Source organism: Sinocyclocheilus anshuiensis, unplaced genomic scaffold, assembly GCF_001515605.1.
Source record: "Sinocyclocheilus anshuiensis isolate Anshui unplaced genomic scaffold, SAMN03320099.WGS_v1.1 scaffold100, whole genome shotgun sequence".
Lineage (NCBI taxonomy): Eukaryota > Metazoa > Chordata > Actinopteri > Cypriniformes > Cyprinidae > Sinocyclocheilus > Sinocyclocheilus anshuiensis.
In genome coordinates this window covers 1,315,887-1,337,362 of record NW_015555725.1, presented here as the reverse complement: position 1 = coordinate 1,337,362, position 21,476 = coordinate 1,315,887, and the positions used below count along the sequence as shown (strand labels likewise).

Genomic DNA, 21,476 nt, shown 5'->3' with positions numbered 1-21,476 from the left:
TTTAAAGGGATATTTGAAAAAAAAAAAAAAAAAAAATCTGTTATCATTAATTCTGTATTCACCCTCATGTCATTCCAAACCTGTATGACTGACTTTCTTCTACGGAACATAGAAGATATTTTGAAGATTGTTGGTGACCAAACAGTTTTGGTTCCGATTGACTTTTATTGTATGGACAAGAATTACAGTGCAAGTCAATGGGAACTGAAACTGTTTGGTCACCAACATACTTTAAAGTATCATCTTTTGTGTTCCACAGAAGAAAGAAAGTCATACAGGTTTGAGGGTGAGTAAAAGATGACAGAATTTTAATTTTTTTGGTGGACTATCCCTTTAAAGCATTAGAGACACAAATCCATGTTTTTAGTTGTGAGAACTTTTAGATATTTCAGATGAAATCTAACATAATACCAAAGCATGAAAAGTTAGCACTTTTTTTTTTTTTTTCCCAACCTTTACCTTCTCAACTGTTACCAACAATTAACATCGTACCACAATGACATCATTTTGAAAATGTGTTGAATTAATATCTAATTCACTATAGTAAAAATATATATTTTTTTTAATAAAAATGTTTAGATTCTTTTTGCAGCATGGAGGGGTGGAAAATAAATGCTTTTTACACAAATTTTAGTGTTGACGGCAAATCAAGTTATAATAATATGATAAATATGGGAAACATAAGCCAATATATCCAAGATTTAGTATCAGACTGACTAGTGTCCACTGAGTGATAGTTTAGTAGTTTAGACTATATTTGTCAGCTTTAGTAATATACTGTACAGTATAGATTTATAATATTGAATTTATAATTTATACATATATGTGTGTGTGTGTGTGTGTGTGTGTGTGTGTGTGTGAAATGTTATTACAATATAGTTAAAAGAAGTTAAAATAACTCTTTTCTATTTGAATTTATTTTAAAATGTAATTTATTCTTGTGATGGCATAGCAGAATATTTGAGTCTTCAGTGTCACATGGTTCTTCAATAATCATTCTAATATGTTTATTTGGTCAAAAAACATTTCTTATTATGATCAGTCTTGAAAACTGAAAAAGAACAAAAGAACATAATTTATTTAAAATAGAAATATTTTGTAAAATGATGTGTTCACTGTCAATTTACTGTCATTGTGGAATAAAAATATTAATTTATTTTTTTTAAATCTTTCTGACCCCAAACCTTTGAATGGTATATGTATATATTTATATATTAAATATATATTTCTGGAAAATTAAAAAAATAAAATGAAATCACAAATTGTTTTGTATCCTATCCATGGAAAGTGCCTGTTTATGAAAATCACTTCTTTCCCATTCATTGAATTAGTTTTTCCATTCGTACCTTCTCCTTTTTCTGTCTATTATCAATTGTCGGTGTTCATCATTTGGGGTCTGTGCTATCGGGGGCCACGCTCTGTCTCTTTCCCCACCAGTGCACCATGTGAGCAGAGGGAGAGTGTCCGCAGACTTAGACACAGTCTGGGTTGTTTCAGCACTCTGGTGCCTTGGGCAGACAAGCCCCCGTCTCCCATGCAGTCCCTCGGCCTAAGAGCTCCCCACCCAGCCAACCCCAACAACCCTGCCTCCTGGTACTCTGGCCTCTGTCCCTGCCTCACAGGCACAGTGTCTACCTCTACCTCTCTCTTCATAACTTCATAACCCATTAATCTGAACATGAATGGAATATGCATGATTACTAGTGTGTCTAATGCCGAAGGCTTGTGTCAGTTTGCATTGTCTTCTGAACTTCACTTTTATTTGCAGGAACTCATGTTGGTGCACTTGGTTTCTCTTTTAGGAAAAGGCTTTGTACTGACATCCATCTAACATTTGACCTTTCTGTTTTGCACTGGTTTGTATTTCATTGCAAAATAAGCTGTGTGATTTTCAAGATATTTTTCGATTTGGTGAAGGGCGTCAAGCCCAGTTATTTTAAAACAAGTTTTACCCTCTTTGTTTGAATAATAATGTGTTGAATGAGATCCTCTCACTGTGTTGAAATGACTTACTGTTTCAATTAGGTGAGTCGCGAAAAAAAGTTGTTTGAAATCAAGTCCTTTTTTTTTTTTTTTTTGGGGTGGATTATTGCACAGAAATTGTAACACTTGTAGCATTTACAGCAACACTAAATTAAGCCAAATGTATTCCATATATTTTCTATTTTTAACTTTTCTGTGAACTGTAATGTGAGTGGAATAAAAATCACTACTATTCAACAAAAGGTATTTTTAAAAAACAGTATGTATCTGTATACAATACAATATTTTGGACAAACTGTATTTTCCATGATAGTGTAAATGTCCAGCTTTAAGGCCCAATCACACCAAGAACAAAAACTATAATGATAGCTATATTAGCGTCCACATCAACTCACTATAATGTTCTGTTTATTATAACTCTGCACTGCAGTTTTGTCATCTGCCGCTTTAAATGCTCAAGTTCTTTAAAGCAGGATGGATTCTGATGTTGATGGTTTTGCTATTCATCAGCTGTAAAAAAAAAAAAAAATCTTTTTGAAAGTTATTCCAACGGTATAATTTCTCTGTGTCATTATTGTTATAGTAGGGACTCGGCTATTATTTTAAATTTTAAAACCATACCTTTATCGTTACAGTTATCATCCTTGGTGTGAACGGGCCTTTAAAGCTTTACCCTCTGATTGCTCTGTGGTTAGCTTGACTTTTCACTCTTCAAACTCTGATGGTTTTTATTTGGAGATTTTAATACAGTATCTTATCATTTTCTCCTCCAATAGCTTTAAACCCTGCGCAGAAAGAATATATGTGGCTGTGAGTGAAATGGCTGCCCTGTTCCCCAAGGTGTGCACTGTCTCTCCACACTTCATAAATGCAATAAACATATCTGTAGTTTTTTTTTTTTTTTAAACATATTTGTATTTTTTTTTTTTTTTTTATTTGGATGTGTATTGGCCACAAAAAGTATTTGGACACTTAGGTCACACTTTTGATCAAATATTATTTATAAATTACTTCTTTTTTTTTTTTACATAATAATAATAATAATACAATTTATTTTAATATTATGTTTATTTCAATTTTATTACAATTCTAAAATTCACTAAAATATGTGACCCTGGACCACAAAACCAATCATAAGGGTCAATTTTTCGAAATTGAGATTTATACATCATCTGAAAGCTGAATAAATAAGAAAAAATAAGTACAATATTTGACTGAGATACAACTATTTGAAAAAAGTTGTCCAAATGAAGTTCTTAGCAATGCATAATACTAATCAAAAATTAGGTTTTGATATATTTATGGTAGGAAATTTACAAAATATCTTCATGGAACATGATCTTTACTTAATATCCTAATGATTTTTGGCAAAAAAAAAAAATCGATCATTTTGACCCATACAATGTATTTTTGGCTATTGCTACAAATATACCCCAGCGACTTAAGACTGGTTTTGTGCTCCAGGGTCACATATAAGTGTCCAAATACTTTCATGGGGCCTTCTGGACATTTATTTACTAGTTTATAGAGCTATTACAAAAATCACTCTTTTGATCAAATATTATTTATAAACTATTTATATACATTATTATTATTATTAGTAGTAGTGGTGGTAGTAGTAGTATTCACTAAAATATTTATATACATTTAAGTGTGGCTTAAGTGTCCAAATACTTTCTTGTGTAGTTTTTGTAGTAGTCTTGAAGTACTATAAAATAGTCTTAATGTATTTTCTGTGTATTTATTTCTGTATTTTCACCTTTGTCCACAGAGACCACGCTCTGAGACGGTGAAGAGCTCTTTACGATTATTAACGTCCAGCGCAAACCGGCTGCAGAGTGAGTGTAAGAAAGCGTCTCCTCTGGAGAGCAGCCCCGCAGCCGACATGCAGTTGGTCACCCAGCAGGTCATCCAGTGCGCTTATGACATCGCCAAGGCTGCTAAGCAACTTGTTACCATAACCACCAAAGAGAACAACAACTGATCCAGCTTCCACCCATTTCCACCTGTAATTCAACCCTAACTCTTTTCCCCATATGTTATTTTATCAATAATTATTGGGTATGTCACATGAGTTTTTTTTTAATCTAAGGTGTATTTGCATGTTTTTATTTTTAATTTAAGGTGTCTGTTATCAGTGTTGTTTGGCTTAAAGCCATAAGATAAAGCCTGAAATGCTCTCAAGGGTTCGTGTATATGTTTTGACCTGTGAAAGTGGCAGTTGAGATTGAGCGAGAAGAATGAGTAGAAATGAATCCGCAATAGAGCAGCAAATCACGTACTAAATATTCCGTAATTGCCTGACTCTTTGCACTGTTCTGAAAACTTTGACTGATTGTACCTCTTCATAATCAAACATTTAGTTCATTATTTGTGGTTGTCTGTGTTGTTTTTAAATGGTTAAATCAAGCCTATTTTTCAGTAATCTCAGTTAAATCTATAATGTATAATAAAATAACCTGTTGTACAAAACATTCAGTTATTGTGGTCAGGTAGGCCAAGTTTAGATACAGGTACAATAAACTTGTAATTATAAAGATGTCATATTAAATATTATTTTAAAAAGATGCCCAAGGTTAAATACCTTTTTCTCAGTTGGATAAACCAGGTGGCTGTAGTTCAGATTTACAGTCTGCATTAAAGAAAAAAAAAATATATAAAGTGAGGAAATGTTAATTAACCTTAGTTTAATTATATTTCATCAGGTAATTGGAGGTCACAGTACAGTATTTAATGACATCTTTTTTTTTTTCAATACACTGCAGATGAGCAACCTCCACCAGCAGATACTTTTTATGATGGTTTAGATGTCTGTGTGTGTGTGTGTGTGTGTGTGTGTGTGTTTTTTTAGATAGGTCATCTTATGGTACATTCAGTTCAGTGTTTGGGCAGCTCTTTACTTTGCAGATTTTTTTTTTTAATTTCCTCTCTAAGTATTATGTTCTAACCTGATCAGGTTAGTCTTACCAAACAGTTGTGCAGTGGACCGGTAGCTCAGTGTTATTAGAGCTTGGAGTCAGTGCGACTTGCAGCTCAGTGTTAAAATTCCCTTCGAGTGTTTGTAGTTGTTCAGATGAACTGCTCTTCCACTCATTAATATTATTGCTATGCCTGTGGTTAAGAAGAAAATGTGTTCTTTATTTTCTAAATAAACTTAATTTATAATTTTGAGCTTCAATTGATGCGCCAGGTTTTTTTTTGCTAATATCAGAAACTGAGTCATATGAATAAAGTGAAAAATAAAAGACCAAGACCTCGTCTCAAATTCAAATTCAAATCAAAAGCTTCTGCTTGTTCTTTTTCTGTTTGTGATTTTAAAACATTTTGTATGCCAAAATACATTCTCTTAACCCAGTTTATTGTTCATTGACTACTATAAATATGTGTTTATCTCACCCCAAAGTGTAAACAATCAAAACATTAGAGCAGGTCTGCTAAGATCTCTTTCCCGCTCAACCCTCAGTCAGAGGGTGTTTAGCTGGTGTGGGAATATACATAAGAACACACTACATGGGAAACGAAATTCAGATTTGGTTACAGAAGTGCAAGCCAAAATACTTGAGGATTATTGTATTGTTTTGATCAGCTGTTTGGACTCTCATTCTGACGGCACCCATTCACTGCAGAGCATCCATTGGTGAGCAAGCGATGTAATGCTAAATTTCCAAATATTGCAATGAAGAAACAAACTTACCTACATCTTAAATGGCCTGAGGGTCAGCAAATTTTCACTTTTGGGTATTCCATGATTTAATTAGCAGTCTTACTTGCATTTTTAATCTTAAAACTGATATGCACTATAACTGTAAAACACTATAAAATGTTTTAAAACTCCAGAACAAAGTGTCTGTCAAGAACACAAATGTAATAATTGAATTTTAAAAACTTATTACAATAAGTGTTAATTATAATATAAGCAATCCACTCACCAAATCTCTTTCTTGCAGTTTTGTCTGGGTGTTAATTTAATTTAAATTTTTTTTATTTTTTTTTTTTGCATATTTATAGCATTACGTTTTGCACACATTGCTGTCCAGTTAAAATTCTTAATTATATATGAATGCAGGAGACAATGGATAACGTTTTCTTTATTGAAACCCTTATCAGCATTGAAATCTATACAAAACAATCTACATATAAAAACAGACCTACTGAACATGCAAACCTCAGCACTAGTGCAATGGAAATTTGAGGTTTAAAACGTACCTATACAATCATTTATGGAAACCATAATGTAAATCATAAACGTATATTAAAAGCATCTCTGAGGGGGAACCTGGTTGTCATTTAACCACAAAGTGGCCGAGATCAACATGGACATGGATATCCCCAATTCTTAATGAAAAACAATGCATCTGATAGGGGATGTGGCACAAAGACTCTTCCTGTGAAGTGCTCTCATGTCCATGCTGACCGGGGTCTGCTGTGTATCTGCCATGGTGAAAAATAGATCAGTTATTATTATTATATTACACTGCGCTTAAAGTCTAATTTCATATAATTTCATTTACACTTTAATCTTCACTCACTCTCTCCTTGTAGCCCTGTCCAATCATTCTCTCTGTCTCAAAACGAAGTTCCTCCTCCTGCTGTCTAAGCTCCTCCCTCTCTTGTAATTCTTCTTGCTCTTGTTGTCGTTGCTCCTCCCACTGTTCCTTGCGTCTGTGCTCCACCTGTTGGACAAATACATCAATTGAAGACATCCAGAACTTATACTTTATAACCCAAGTAAATCTACTAAGTAGTGTTAACTCTATACAGACCTGTGCATTGATCTCCTGCATGCGAGCGGTGCGGGCTCCCTCCTGCTGCTCCCTCTCCTGGCGTAGGGTGAGTCTCTCTAGTTCCAGCTGCTGGATGAGCTCTTCTCTCCTCTGCAGAGACTCCTCCCTTGCCAGCCTGTTCTCCTTCATTCGTTCCTCCAACTGCTGTTGACGTCCTGTCAAGACCTACCAAACATTGATTAAAAATATATCATAGCATCTAAACGCAATCTAACTGTCAGCTATTTAACTACATTTCTTAAAAATTTACATAGTATGAATTATATTATCATTACATAACTGTAGTGTATAATTTAAAATCCAACGTAAAGATTAGGTGAGCCATTTATCTGCCATTGCAAAAATAATGACTGTTTTCAAACACAGAGGTCCACAGAGGCTATAAAATAAGTCATGATTTCAATAAAATAAAATAAGTAAACCATTCATCTTTAAAGGGGTATTATCATACATTTTTTAACCTTATTTTATACACACTAACAAAACACTATCAAAGGTTTATGGTCAGTACAATTTTTATTTTTTAAGAAATTATGCATTAAATTGATCAAAAGTGATAGTAAGGGCATTTATGATGTTACAAAAGATTCATATTTCAAATAAACGCTGTTCTTTTGAACTTTATATTTATCAAAATCCTGAACAAAAAGTATCACGGTTTCCACAAAAATATGAATCACAACTGTTTTAACATTGATGATAATAAGAAATGTTTCTTTATCATGTGTCACTGAAGAGTGGAGCAATTCAGCTTTGCAATCATAGGAATAAATTATATTTTAAAATATACAGTGTTTTTATAGTATTTTTGATCAAATAAATGCAGCCGTAATGAACATAGGAGACTTCATCCCAACTTTTGAAAGATAATGTGTATATAATAAAGTTTTTGCACAAAAATGGATTTTCCATGACTATTTTCCACCCTCTCTCTGACTTCCAAATTAAATAGGCAATTTTTTTGCTGTTATGATCTTCATGCATATGAAATTATATTTAGCACTTACTTGCTAGCTGAGTGTTTGAAAGTCATATACTAGTGTATTCATGAGTCTGGGGACAATTTTTCTCGAAATTACTATATCTATACTACGGTACTTATTTCTCAAAAGATTAAGGAAAATTTCTCATTATTTGACGCCTTTTAAAAAATTCAAAACTTGATAAAATTATTCACATGAATTATGTAAGTAAAGAGCACTGTTGAAGGGGTTTTAAGAAAACCATGGTTCAAGCATGTGACTACTGATCTGTTGTCCTTCAGCTTCAGGCATGCTGTGCACTGTCTCACCTCCCGCATGAGCCTCTCTCTGGCTCTCCTCTCTTTCTCCCACTCTGCCTCTCTCTTCTCCCAAACACGCTGAGCTTCCTCCCTGCAGGCGGCAAACAAAATCAGAGTATGAAATTGACTTCCAGTTACAAACACATTTTAAGTTCTTAACAAACATTCAGACTATACTCACCGATATAAAATATCAAACTCTGCCTCCCTCTCCCTCTCCAGCTGGAGCTGCTCCTCTATGACTCTCTTCATCCAGGCGGCGTCAGCGACAGCTCTCTCTCTCCTGGCTTTCTCTATTCTCTGCTCCTCCACTCCTCCCTCCAGCAGCGCTGCCAGGATCTTGCGGTCTGCCTCCTGGTGGACAGGTATTGCAGTCACTCAGTCAGGACAAATTATATTCAGCTTTGGTGTAAAACTTCAGTTTTTTGAGGTAACCTACCAGTTCTTCCTGCACCTGCTGTGCTCTCCTTTTCAGCTGAGCACGGTACTGACGAGTCAGGAAATGCCTGTGCAGGCAGAGAACAGTCGCTTTAGGCTACTGCAGAACAGTGTCAATTTAGTATTCTTTATATACGATTCTATTTGTATTAACATTTCAAATGAACTTTTATATTTTTAGTTTTCATTTGAATTTTAGTTACATTTTTAGTAATTTTGTTATGTGCTTTTTTCTTCTTTTTTAAAGACAAAAAGTTAATTTTTAAATTTCAGTTAATTTTTGTAAGTCACTTTTTATTTCAGCAAGGTGCCAAGGCAACATCTAATTTTCATTTACTTGTTTTTCATCTAATATTTATATTGTATTTAAAATGTATTTAAATTAACATACATTTTTAACAGTTAGTTTTAGTTAACATTGTTGCAGAGGAAATAAATCCCTCAACTTGTCTAAATATTTTACCCAAATTCGGTTTTCCTCCTGCTTTCCTCCATCCTCTTCCTCTCATCCTCTAGCTTCTCAAGCTCCCAGCGTTGAGACATTAGAGCCTCCTGTTCCTGCTTAAGATGCTCAGCCTGGAACAAGAACGAAATGGAATTACATTTGTGCAATATATATATATATATATATATATACACACACACACATTAATAAACACACAAAGTTGAGTTTATTTGATCTTTATGGTGTTTGTTATTTGTCACATGGTTGTTGTTGTAGCAATGCATTACAAGTATAATCTATTTTACAGTAATTCCATACTTCCTGTTCCCGTAGTTTGAGCTCCTCCATTTGTTTACGGAGATCTTCAGCTCGATTTTTTTCCTCTTGTTTTCTCTTCTCCTCTTCTTCGTTCATTCTTTCCAGAGCCTCACGTCTTGTCCTCTCATACTCATTCTCAAAACGCCGTTTCTCCTCCTGAGTTCTCTCATCAGCCTGAATGATACAGAACAGAGTTACATTTCAATGCGATAACATCACAGAACACTGGCCATGTTAAACAAACAAAAAAAGTCAATTTCTTAAAAAAATGAAATGTCCTTCTTCTCCAAGGACTCAACTACTATTATTTGTACACAAAAATTCAAGATGTTAATGTTACATGATGCTCAACTGGTATGCATGAGCCAACATGGCAGCACTGGCATTTAACACCTCCTGTGAACATCTCACCTGTTTTTTCTCCTGATGTTGAACCTCCCACTGGCTCACAACATGATCTTTGTGCAACTCTGACTCCACCTGTACGCACAAACATTTGAGACACTGAGATGTCTGATTAAAAAATGCTCCAGAAGTGGTTGCGTGTGTTTGGAACCAAATCCCGAGCTCAGAGTTACAGATCAGTCATGGAAGAAACGCATCCCACGCCCTATTAACTTACAGTCATGTCTGGTTCTTGATAAAAAAAAGTGTTTTTTCGTTGCAGGAATTCTGTCGATTACCACAGAAATTCTGACTCATCTCTCAGTTTTTTTTTAGTAACAGTAAGGCAATTTTATTTGAGGTATATAGGCAAAATATGCAATCTGAGGGATTTAAAAGCAGAAATGTGAAGCTCTGAAATAAGTCCCTTAAACTCATCAAGGCTGCATTTAATTGATCAAAAATACAATAAAAAGTAATATTGCGAAATATTATTACAATTTAAAATAACATTTTTTTTTGTAATTTAAATGTAATTTTAAAAGATTCTTATATTATATATTTTATTTGATATATGACTGACCTTCCGCAGTCCTGGGTTGTTCTGCTTCCAGTGTTCCCTCAGCAGCTCCTGTGCAAGCTAAAAAAAATATATATATATTGAAAAAAAAAATAAAATAAAAAAAAAATCAGACACTTTCAACTGTATAACATAACATAATTTTAAGACAAGAGTTCATACTGTACATTTTTCCTCCTCTCTTCTCTGGCAGACCGGAGGGCATCTGTTTTTCCCACTAGCTGTCTGGTCAGTGTGGCTCTGTCTGGGCGAACATTTCTGAGCTCGGCCTCCAACTGGTCTCTCTCTTCCTGGAGCATTAACCTCAGATGCTCCCTGCGTTCCTCCAGTTTCCGCCGCTTCTCCTCCTTCATTCGCTCCCGCTGAAATGCTGACATACTAAAAGGCCAAGAAAATAAGTTTTGTAACTTTGTTATAGATACATTGTCTTCATCATTGGATGCAAAAGCCAGTTCATATATATGGAATTTGTCTGATAGTTTTATCCACTGTATTAGTGAAATCAGCCAATCATAGTAATATTCATAATAAAGTAATAATAATAAAATCTTAATAAAACAAACTGATTCCAAAATGCAGTTTCACAATTAAACCTGTCCATTAAATCACATTGTCTTCTGATTGATCCATATATTTACATTAATAACTTACTGTAATAAGTGTTCCAAAGATGTTACTTCTCAGAAAGAGTCTTAATAGAGTGAAAAGTACCAAATAATTCACATTCCAACATGTCACATTTATTAACTTTATGAATGACTTTAATAAGTGTATTAAAAAGTGTATTATGCTGTTCTGAAATGTTTGTCTTAATCTTAATGTCTTGATGATTTGAAAACTTGGCGGGAAAATTGTCACATATACTGATCCCCAGAACAGGCCATGATGTGTGCTTAAGTGTTCTCAGTTATAGACATTGTGCATAAGCTCAAACAAACACAGGGAATAATGAAACAAATTCATCACCGGTCCCGGAGCCAGACAGATTCACCATCAGTACCTGCGCTGGAAGGACTGCCGTGAGCTCCATTGCGACTGTTTGCTGCTGCGGACCTCCTGCTCTCTGAAGTACTGAGAATGCAGCTCCCACTGCTGCCTCCAGCGAGCCTCCTGCTCCCGCTGCCGCACCAGCTGCCTCTCCAGAGCCCGCACACGACCCGGCCAATGCGCTGAAAGCGTCGGTAAAGCCATGGAGTGGCAGTCGCAGAGTTTAGTTCTGAAGCTTGATTTCTAACCGGACCTTTATGATAGACCTTGACCTGCAATCATTGAAGCAGTCGGTTTTAATTCACAAAATGCTGTGATTATAAAATATGATTACTGCAGATGAGATGACACGCTCTAATGCTGCGTTTGAAGCTTACTGTAATCTCTGGCACTGCAAAAGACGCGAAATAGGCTCTGCTTGCTAACTCCGTTGGAAAATTTCCGCTGAAAGCTTTGAATTTACCGCACTGAAGCGTTTAACTTCTGGTGCTGTCCTGATTCAAATGATTAATATGAAAACAAAACTGTAGTTAAGAAGAAAGCAGTTAACGACAGCGGACGCTTAAACAAAACACCAAAAGAGAAGCGATCCACTTGGTTACGGCGCTACTTCCTGGTTACCTACGGCGAGTAGTGAAGTACAAACACGTCTGAGTTGGCAGAGCGAAGCGGAGGATAAGTTGTGGATTTCTACACTGATTTGTAGCCGACAATATGACATCAACGCTTACAGTAGCATAAAAGTATGTTTAAGAAAAATGTGGTAAATCAAGTTTAAGTTTCAAAAAGTATAAAAAGTTGTTAAAATCCTTATAATTCACAATAATAATAATTAACAATAATATACAGTAATGGCTTGTTTTGTTTACTACGTGGAGACGTGCTGATATCGCGTTTGGTCTCGTTCTGTATCGCGTATCTTGTCAGTGTCTGCGCTTGCTTGGCCATTTGTTAGAAAATAAGGAAAGTGTGTCCAGCTGAATTAATTTAGTATTTTGTTAGACGGGTATAAAAAAGCTTAGTTTACTGCGGCAGCCGTCGTGTGAAGGCCTCCTCGTGTGAAGACCGACGAGTGTAAAGACTGCAGGGACACCGGCTATATATATATATATATATATATATATATATATATATATATATATATAGTGTGTGTTTGTACATACACATACGGTATGTAGTTGTTTTTTTGGTGTTTGGCTTAGTGTTATGTTAGAATCATTATTATACTCGTATACCTTTTGTTCTTTAATATTTTGAATTGTTTTTAGCTTCATTTTTAGTTTTTCATTTAAATGTTAAGTTATTACATTTTGTTGTATGCATTTGTAAGTTTTAGCTTTTAGTTTTGGATCTATTTTTAGTTGTTTTAATACTACAATTGATTGCTTCTGTTGTCCTCATTTGTAAGTCGCTTTGGATAAAATGTCTGATAAATGACTAAATAAATAAATAAAATTCAGACATGCTGGCCCTTCAGTAATATTCAGAAGGATTTTCAGGGGTATTCCTAAAATGATCAAGATCTGCAGTGAGTGTGACTAACACTCTGCTTTAGAAGATTAAATATTGATAAAAAATGTGCAGTCTGCTGAGGTGTGAGTTAAATCTGATTGGAATCTGATGGCAGTACTAATAAAGAGAGAATGACAAGACTTTCTGGGTCATTGTGGGTTAAACCTACTGGTGGATGAATTAAACATTGCATGTGAATGTTTAATGGTGACCAGATAATCGTGTCTAATCGTCATCAGAAAGACTCTCCGCTTAAACCTCTAGTGTCAGTAACGGTGTAAAGGACATTTTAATTATTAACAAAATGAGGCCCCTAAACTTTCAGCAAAGATTCAAACTGGAGCTGCGGTTTGATTAATTTATTCCATTTAAATAAACCACAAAGAAGCAATTGTGAGAAAACAGAAAAACACTTTTAGAAAAAAAGATTTTAGATGATTAAATGGTCAGCCAAACGGAACCTTTTAAGCTGCAAGTAGATGTAGGCCTAGGAATATGCAATTTCCTGATCAAATCCCTACTGGAAACAATTATACACAAAATTGGGATATAATTTCTTTAGGGAGTAGCAATCAAGAATCAAGTAAAATAAATATTGATTTTGGTGATCTCATCATTGAAGGATTGCAGGTGGAAGAAAGTCGAAAAATCAAAAAGCAAGCGAAAGTGGAGCGGCGCCGCCAGACAAAGAAGAGACCTGGAATATCAACAGAATATGGATTTTAAGATGAGAACTATAATAAAGTTGATGAGAAATCAGGAAACTTTGAATAAGTAAATAATGAAACCGTTAAGAGAAATGGTTGAATATAATAAGTTTAATCTTGAGTTGCAAGCATTAACCAGTGACTTAGAAATATTGAAACTTAAAGCACCAGCTCTAAAATTATAGAGGTTTCAGATGCATGTTTGATCACACATTTTGTTCCCCAAATTTATAAAAGTTGAAGGCTGGTGGTTTAGGTTGCTATATGTTTTGTTTTCTGAGATGATGAAAAGAAAGGGGCTGCATCTTACAATAGAATTGTGAGATGGAATCTCGAACTAACAGTACTAATTTTATTATATTTGTATATGAGTGTGACTTGTGGGATTGAGACAATGTATACTTGGACCATGCTTTTAGAGGTGTTATAGATATTTTTGTGGGCTTAAATAGAGATGAATATCTTTGTTATACTTCGACCCCCTGCAATTCTTCCATTTGAACTTTTGATACTCTGTGCTGAGTGTGATAAAGGTTATGTATCCTGTCTATGTACGCAAAGAAAGGACCAAATAAGGAAAGAATGCAGGGATGGCTTTGATGATGTTAATGCAAATTGTCTGCAAGGCTATAAAATGCCAAGGAGAGCTTCAGACGGGGCCGCACTCCGATGGTGAAGACTTACTCGCTGTTACTTTCATTTTATTACTTATGAGTTATTGTGTACTAATAAAGCGAAACCATTACAAATGGTGATGCGTTAAAACTTTAAGGAAAAGTCTCGGAGTCATTTATTTTTGGGGTAACCTATTATTCTGAAACTGAAGGACTTCCTTCTAGCCTTATTAAGCTCGAACTCAGCTGAGCAAACTCGGACACCGGGGGAGATTCCAGGTCTCTTGACTACATTTCCTGATCTCAGAGCTAAGGGCAAATTAATTGCATCTGTTGATGAGAAAAAGGGATGTGCATTAGGGACTTTATGGAGTCTATTCGGTATATCAAGCACAACAAAGCCTAAAGCTAAACCACAATAAGAGAAGTAACATCTACAGAGAGCTGGTTGTTCAATATTTTACTTCACTAATTATCAGCATTTTGCACAGACCATAATTATAAATGGACCGGTCATTGGCAACGTATAAATCCTACAAAATATATATGAAAAAATGTATGTACATTTATAACACCATACATTGCATTATAGTACCATTGCAGATTACAAAATATTTAATGCTGCTCTGAGAGTGTTTCTAATACAGCAGCTGTGGGAGTGACGGTAAATTTGATCTCGTTCTCTCTTCTGACTGCCATTATCAATCTCTCACTATTTTTTCCTCATTCACCACTATAGATGATTACCCAACTATGACAACTTCTGCTTCTGAGAAACCCGGAAATGTGAAAAGGGTCCACAGGTCTGGGAAAATCAAACTCAGTGGATGTGTTACATGTGATAACAGAGTCATGAGCAGAGGCCTATAACCTCCTTAAATGACTGGTGTATTGGACAAACTAGTTTTAGATTCCCTTAATATTTTTTAACTTGTATTTTATCTGATAAATCTGTTTTAATGGTGGGAGTAAAAAAAAAAAAAAAAAACTTTAAGCATAATAAAGAAAATAGCAGATTTAAGTTTATTTAGGTTCTGTAACAGAAAAAATATTTCATTTGGCTATTGTGCAGTAACATTTTTCATAACTGTACATTGTAAAGTGTGGGTACTGAAAATAATATATGTGACCCTGGAGCACAAAATCAGTCTTGTATAAGGTGGGAGGAGTTGGATCTAGATCCAACCACGCCCCCTGGATCTTGTGTTCCGCAGTGAGGGAACGTTTCCGCTATGAGTTGCGTATATTTGCATAGAGGGGCGGTGTAGGGGCTGTCCAGCTGTGCAGTGCAGCGCTAGTACTGTAGAAGGGGAATAGTAAACACTGTGCCTGTCTGTCCGGCGGTAGTTCCGGGTTCTGTCGCAGCTTTCAGATGATGTATAAATCTCAATTTTGAAAAATTGGCACTTAAGACTGGTTTTGTGGTCCAGGGTCACATATTATAAGCTTCGGCCCCGCCCCCTGTGATGTGATTGGCTCCTCCTCACCTACCTACCAAACGTAGGTTCTTCCGTCATCTCTCATAGTTTGAGCTCAGATTTGAGCATGAACTCTGTGCTGTCATGAAACGGCCGGATAGGCTGGGCTTTCAAATGAACTGTAGGGAAATCGTTTGATGTTTTAAAGCTTTCAGCGTTCAGTGTAACTTGTTCAAGGCGTCAAACAGTTATTTTATTATATATTTCAATATGCAAATTATAAAATAGCCAATGTTTGTTTGAATTCTCTCCCTCGTAGATCACTTCAAACTGTCATTTTCAAAATGAATCGTAAATAAAGTGAAACAAAGTAACAGCGAAACGCGTGCATGTTTATAGAATAAGAGTTTTAAACTGATTCAATTACGTAATTATACACATGTTACAGAAACCTGTAGTCTGAGATATTCCAGCTCCTTGATCAGGGGTGAGATTTTCCACTCCTGATCAAGATCTTCAGTGTTCTGCAGAAGTTGTTAGTAGGCTAATTTACTGTCTGACAAAGCCTAGCTGTCAAGCAGAAGCCATTGTTTGCTGTTGAGGACTAATCTTTTTTTTTGGCTCAAATTTCTTTTCACAAAGAAGGCCACAAACCTATTGCATGCATAATTTAATCTGCTGCCCTCGATTTTGGAAGTTGAGAAAATTGATTAGCATGGTGTTGAGTTGCCCTGCTCTATTAATTGGTGGAACGGAACATCAGAACATCTTTGCTCAAAGCCTCATTTGGTATTAGTATGTAAAAATGCATTTGAAATGAATTTGCCACTTAAAATGCCAAGCCTGAGGTGTTCACATTAGCTCTTGATATACTTTTCTTGTAATTTTTTTCAGCTGTCACTAAAATGCTCATTTTCTTGCTGTAGTTGTAAAAAGAACTGGATATGATGGAGAGAGTTTAAACTAAACCTCACAGTGACAATTCAGAACTACAGTGTCATCAACAAATCTGAGACCACATAAAAACCTAGGATTAAAAAAAAAAGGTGGATATGAAAATGGATATGAAATATTTTAGTTTCTGCTCTATTTTTGGTCACTAATTAAATTGGCCATGTTGAGCAAAAGACATTTTAGCACAAACTTGTGGTGTCCATTATGATATATTATTTAAACATTTTTTTTGCTCTCTTACATTTAATTTTTTTTACTCGCATGATTATGCTGATAGTATTATTTTAATGAACATGTTCATTAAATTATTGAAATTAAATTGTGTTTAATAAATCTTAGTATTTTATAATTTAATAAACATTTTCATTAGAAAAAATAATCATTTGAATAAAAAGTAAAAGTTAAAAAATAAAAGTCATATATTATATATATATATATATATATACACACACACACACACACACACACACACACAGTATATATTAGTAAGAAGCATTTTCACTGTTGATTTCAGACTTTTGGACCCTACTGTTTGTTCTTCAAGAAACTCCTACAGTCTACAGATTAAGATCTAATGATATGAATGATACTGGAACTTAACCTTGATAGACAAACTTTTTATGGCAGGCTGTGATTTGGGACGCATTTATGATCATGTGATGTCATAAGGTGATTGGGGACACTGGTTGTTGTGGATGTCGCTAAATCCCACAGAAAGACAATTAAGCTTCCCAATTAACTCTTGTTTAGTGTTCACAATTTATCACAAAAAGCCCTGTGTGGAGTACCAACACCAGAAAGAACAGGAGGGAGGGCTGGCATTGTTAGACATGATGTGAGTGCGCGCGCACGCGTGCGTTTGTGTGTGTCTTCTGTAATTGTAAGGCATTCTTTCAGACTTTGAGCTTGTTTGGAGTCCTCTGTAACCAGAGATGCTCCTTTTGCTAACAGTACAAAATGCTGATGACCCAGATCTTTCCTATGCGCTATGCTGGTTTGAACCCTACACTGTTGAACATATCACTTCTATGTTGGGAAATTCTACTCGGGTGCTACTCTCACTTGAGGAACACATACTGTATATCACTTTCTAAGGCTTTTCTTGTTCAGGCATTTTGATTGTATGGGGCTTAGATCCTCGGCCTGCATAAAGTGTTGGTATACAAGGATGTCATGCATCTATTTTTGTGAGGGGCACCAGTGGCAGTCCTGGTTTTCTTGGTGCCGTTTCTTGGCAGGTTTGATCTGATTAAAACGAACTCTGTTGCACTTGCTCTGTTAGTATGGTTCATCTGAATAACCAAACAAGTGGACCGAGACCCACCGTTTCAGGCTTTCAAATGAACTCTGGTACGGTTCGACTAATGTGAACACGGCACGGACCGAAAAATGAACCAAAAGCATTCTCTTCTCGTCACATGAGCTATGACTAGCAATATGAACCCGTCATATTGCCCATTACAGTCAGGGTGTAGCTAGGGAATTCTGGGCACCTTGAAAAAATATTGAGGCCCCCACTGCCTTCTACTCAAATCATACAGTATAAGATATGGGTTATTTTTTTTAATGACATAACAAAACAGAAAATAAATAAATGCATACATACAAATAATGGCTTCCTTTTCTTGTTCAGGCATTTTGATTGTATGGGGCTTAGATCCTCGGCCTGCATAAAGTGTTGGTATACAAGGATGTCATGCATCTATTTTTGTGAGGGGCACCAGTGGCAGTCCTGGTTTTCTTGGTGCCGTTTCTTGGCAGGTTTGATCTGATTAAAACGAACTCTGTTGCACTTGCTCTGTTAGTATGGTTCATCTGAATAACCAAACAAGTGGACCGAGACCCACCGTTTCAGGCTTTCAAATGAACTCTGGTACGGTTCGACTAATGTGAACACGGCACGGACCGAAAAATGAACCAAAAGCATTCTCTTCTCGTCACATGAGCTATGACTAGCAATATGAACCCGTCATATTGCCCATTACAGTCAGGGTGTAGCTAGGGAATTCTGGGCACCTTGAAAAAATATTGATGTGCGCCCCCACTGCCTTCTACTCAAATCATACAGTATAAGATATGGGTTATTTTTTTTTAATGACATAACAAAACAGAAAATAAATAAATACATACATACAAATAATGGCTTCCTGATAGCACACATGCAATATGCTACTGCATAATATTTTATTAAATAAACTAATAAATGTATCCATCAGTGCAGTGAGTTGTATTCGCCTTTTTTATTTTTTGACAGTGTTATCTTAATTATAGACCATCACATCAGCAACAATCCATGTGATGCGCATTTCTCTATGGATTATACAATATAACAATCTACATAATAGCACAGAAAGAGGGGAACTTTGAGAGTGCAATCGTTTGGCCGGTGTGTCCTATTCCCACAAAAGTAAATTGGGCAGCGAAATGATCAGGTGCGTGGCATCCCATCATAATGACATCCTTACAGTGCACTAACCTGTCTTGCAAAAGAACGTTTTGATAGACTGATTAAGCAGTTCTCCTGGCCTCCCTCTCCTTTTCATGACGTTACTGGTACCCAGATTTTTTCCCCCAGCATTTTCATTTCCACTGTAACTTTACTTCTAACTTCAACTGTTCTCGGAGCAGTCTCAACTCTGATTGTTTTTTTTTTCACTAGCTGGGGTGGGACCTGCGATATTATTGGGATTTTATCTCCTTTTTGTAGCTGACTAAGCTGAAATGATTAATAACCATCAGACTAAACCATTTTTTTATGGAGGGGAGATAGGAGATATTTGGAAAGCATTTTAAACTAAATGTTTTTGAGGTTTTCATTAAACTCTCAGGCATACAAGCTGACCTTGTACTATATATACTAAAATGATTCATATAAGAGTAGGGGAATATATGGCATAACTACTGGATTTAGTGGGCCCCTTGGGCAGTGGGGGCCCCTATAATTGTCACCACCTTTCTCCTCACTAGCGACGGCCCTGATTACAGTCTGTACAGGTGTCAGAACCTCAGTCTCTGTTTGCTGTTTTGACTCCTTTACACATTTTATAAGCTCTTTGTGAATTATCAGTTGGTAAAAATGCCATCATATATACCCTGCACACAGTTTGCAAAATATACATCATAAATGCTGACCAATCAGGTTGTGACTTTATCTTTTTTTGTTTTATATTGTTAAGTTTTTTTATATTAAAAATTACAGTGTGAACAGTAAGTGAACCAGAAATAAATGTATTATTTACTCTTTTGATCCGGACCAATAAAACCAAGAGAAGCGAACTACAAGTGTAAACACACGCTTAATTTATTAATATTGATCAATATTTTGATTTATATTGACCGATATTAGATATTTAATTTTGCATGTTCATTTCCTCTATTTTTACATTTAAATAAATTACCTTTGCCATCATTTTAACACTCACTAAAGGCTAATCTTTAAAAATGATAATGTAATAACACTGTTAAATGTAATCTTAGCAAATCTCAAAATGAATATCCAAATGTCTTAATTCACTTCAGGCATTTAAAACAATCGGTTTTTGTTGATAGTGTTTTAATTTTAATTTGTTTAGGCAAAATAGTAAAGAACTTTAATATTGTCCATTTATTAATGGTCATAATAACATGAAAATAATTATCAGGTTATATTGGCCAGAATTGTAATATTGATGTGTTGATAGTTTTAAACAAGTAGTAATTAGGTTTTTAGTCCAGTTAGACCTGCAACCTAATTATTAAAGATACAGTCTTTAGGAGTTGCATTCAAAATCGAATTTGCGCAGTTGGCATGACAGTTCTGTCGGTATGTGTAACCCACCCAAAGAGGTCTCATTTAAAGCAGCATGGTATCTTTACAGAGCTAGGCAGTGCATGCATGCAAACAACCCATAGTAAATCATAATCACACCACTTTTTTTAATGAAGAAGTCTAATACAAAAATTGAAAAAGCATATACAGTATTTATTGGTTGCAGGAATGGAAACAGAAGTGATTCAGTGTGTTTCTATTTCCACAGGTGTTTGTTTCATTATCAGACTCGCAATACATTTGGTCTCAGCGTGATAATGGGTGGTGCTGAAACTTTAATGAACCGCATGGGTGCTTTCAGAAATCTGTCATGCTCTCTAAGCACAGTTAATTATTCAGACCTCTTTTTTAAGGCGGTAATGTCAGAGTTCACTCAAAGTTCTAAGGGATCAGAGGTGGCAATACTTTTTCCGTGTATCTGCTACATTCCTGTAAATATCCTAGAATGTAAAAAGAGGATTACCTCACAGCTCTGTGAAAGAATGTTGCATTCTCACGTGTGCATAACAATCTACTTTTCATGTGTTTAGTAGGTTGCCAGGCAACCTTTTCAGGCAACATTTCAAATACATGCAAATTGCGTAAGTGTTATTAAAATATTTGCATGTACTCAAGTATTACTCATCTGTTCTCTTTATCTCCTCTTAGACTGCCTTGGCTCTGCTGTTTTTTCCCCCATCAAAGCTGATATTGTGGGTAACATCACTGTAAGTTCACCACGTGATATACACGGTTGATAAGCATTGAACAATATAACTTTTACAATCATTACTCCACCCACCTCTCTGCTTTTTCTCACAGAAAATCAAGGCTGTGTATGACAGCAACCCTACCAGGTTTAAAACCCTGCAGCACATTTTGGAAGCAGAGAAGGAGATGCATGGATCCGAGTGGCCAAAAGTAGGAGCAACACTTGCCCTCATGTGGCTGAAAAGGCAAGGCTGGGCCTGAAAAGTTTTATTTATTTTTTTGAAAGTGAAAAACAGCAGATCGGCTTTCACCATGGATGAAGCGGAGTCCAGTCCGGGGTCGTCACATGTGGTTGCCGCTCCTTCGTCGAATCCGCCGGCCGTGCCGTTCTCAAGCCGCCCGCCTCCGCTCACTCTAGCCCGGCTTCCGCTCACGCTAGGCCGCCGTGTTTCGTTGTGAAAGCGAAACTACTTTGTTTGGTCTTCCAAAAGAGGAGACGACTACAAATCAGTGGTTAAGTTGTATTTACAACACTGTTCCAGAACAGTTCAACCCAAATATTCATTTGTGTG

General features: G+C 35.8%; 3 protein-coding genes across 4 annotated transcripts in view; 2 read left to right on the top strand and 1 right to left on the bottom strand.

Moving 5' to 3' along the window:
* LOC107672601 (ARF GTPase-activating protein GIT2-like) overlaps nt 1-5,100 on the top strand; it is a 25,910-nt gene extending 20,810 nt beyond the window's left edge. The window contains exons 19-20 of the mRNA XM_016465856.1: nt 2,760-2,823; nt 3,755-5,100. Coding sequence (XP_016321342.1) covers nt 2,760-2,823; nt 3,755-3,967 — 277 coding nt within the window. The 3' untranslated portion in view covers nt 3,968-5,100. The remainder of the gene's footprint in view (nt 1-2,759; nt 2,824-3,754) is intronic.
* Nucleotides 5,101-6,116: 1,016 nt separating this feature from the next.
* Nucleotides 6,117-11,850, bottom strand: LOC107672613 (trichoplein, keratin filament binding). Of its 2 annotated transcripts, none has more exons than XM_016465877.1 (13): nt 11,579-11,850; nt 11,215-11,473; nt 10,382-10,592; nt 10,218-10,274; nt 9,662-9,730; nt 9,251-9,424; nt 8,951-9,063; nt 8,489-8,555; nt 8,231-8,400; nt 8,059-8,140; nt 6,747-6,932; nt 6,513-6,656; nt 6,117-6,414 (listed from the first exon to the last, which is right to left on the bottom strand). In XM_016465877.1, exons 2-13 carry the CDS (start codon nt 11,403-11,405, stop codon nt 6,382-6,384), a joined length of 1,497 nt encoding a protein of 498 aa, XP_016321363.1. In that variant the 5' UTR covers nt 11,406-11,473; nt 11,579-11,850; the 3' UTR covers nt 6,117-6,381. The 2 variants fall into 2 exon arrangements, with proteins under 2 accessions (XP_016321363.1, XP_016321361.1); XM_016465875.1 differs by having other exon boundaries at nt 6,118-6,414; nt 8,231-8,403.
* An 8,621-nt stretch (nt 11,851-20,471) lies between these two features.
* The window catches only part of LOC107672600 (glycolipid transfer protein-like), a 4,984-nt gene continuing 3,979 nt past the window's right edge, over nt 20,472-21,476 (top strand). Inside the window, exons 1-3 of the mRNA XM_016465855.1 lie at nt 20,472-20,505; nt 20,830-20,921; nt 21,016-21,149. Coding sequence (XP_016321341.1) covers nt 20,472-20,505; nt 20,830-20,921; nt 21,016-21,149 — 260 coding nt within the window. The remainder of the gene's footprint in view (nt 20,506-20,829; nt 20,922-21,015; nt 21,150-21,476) is intronic.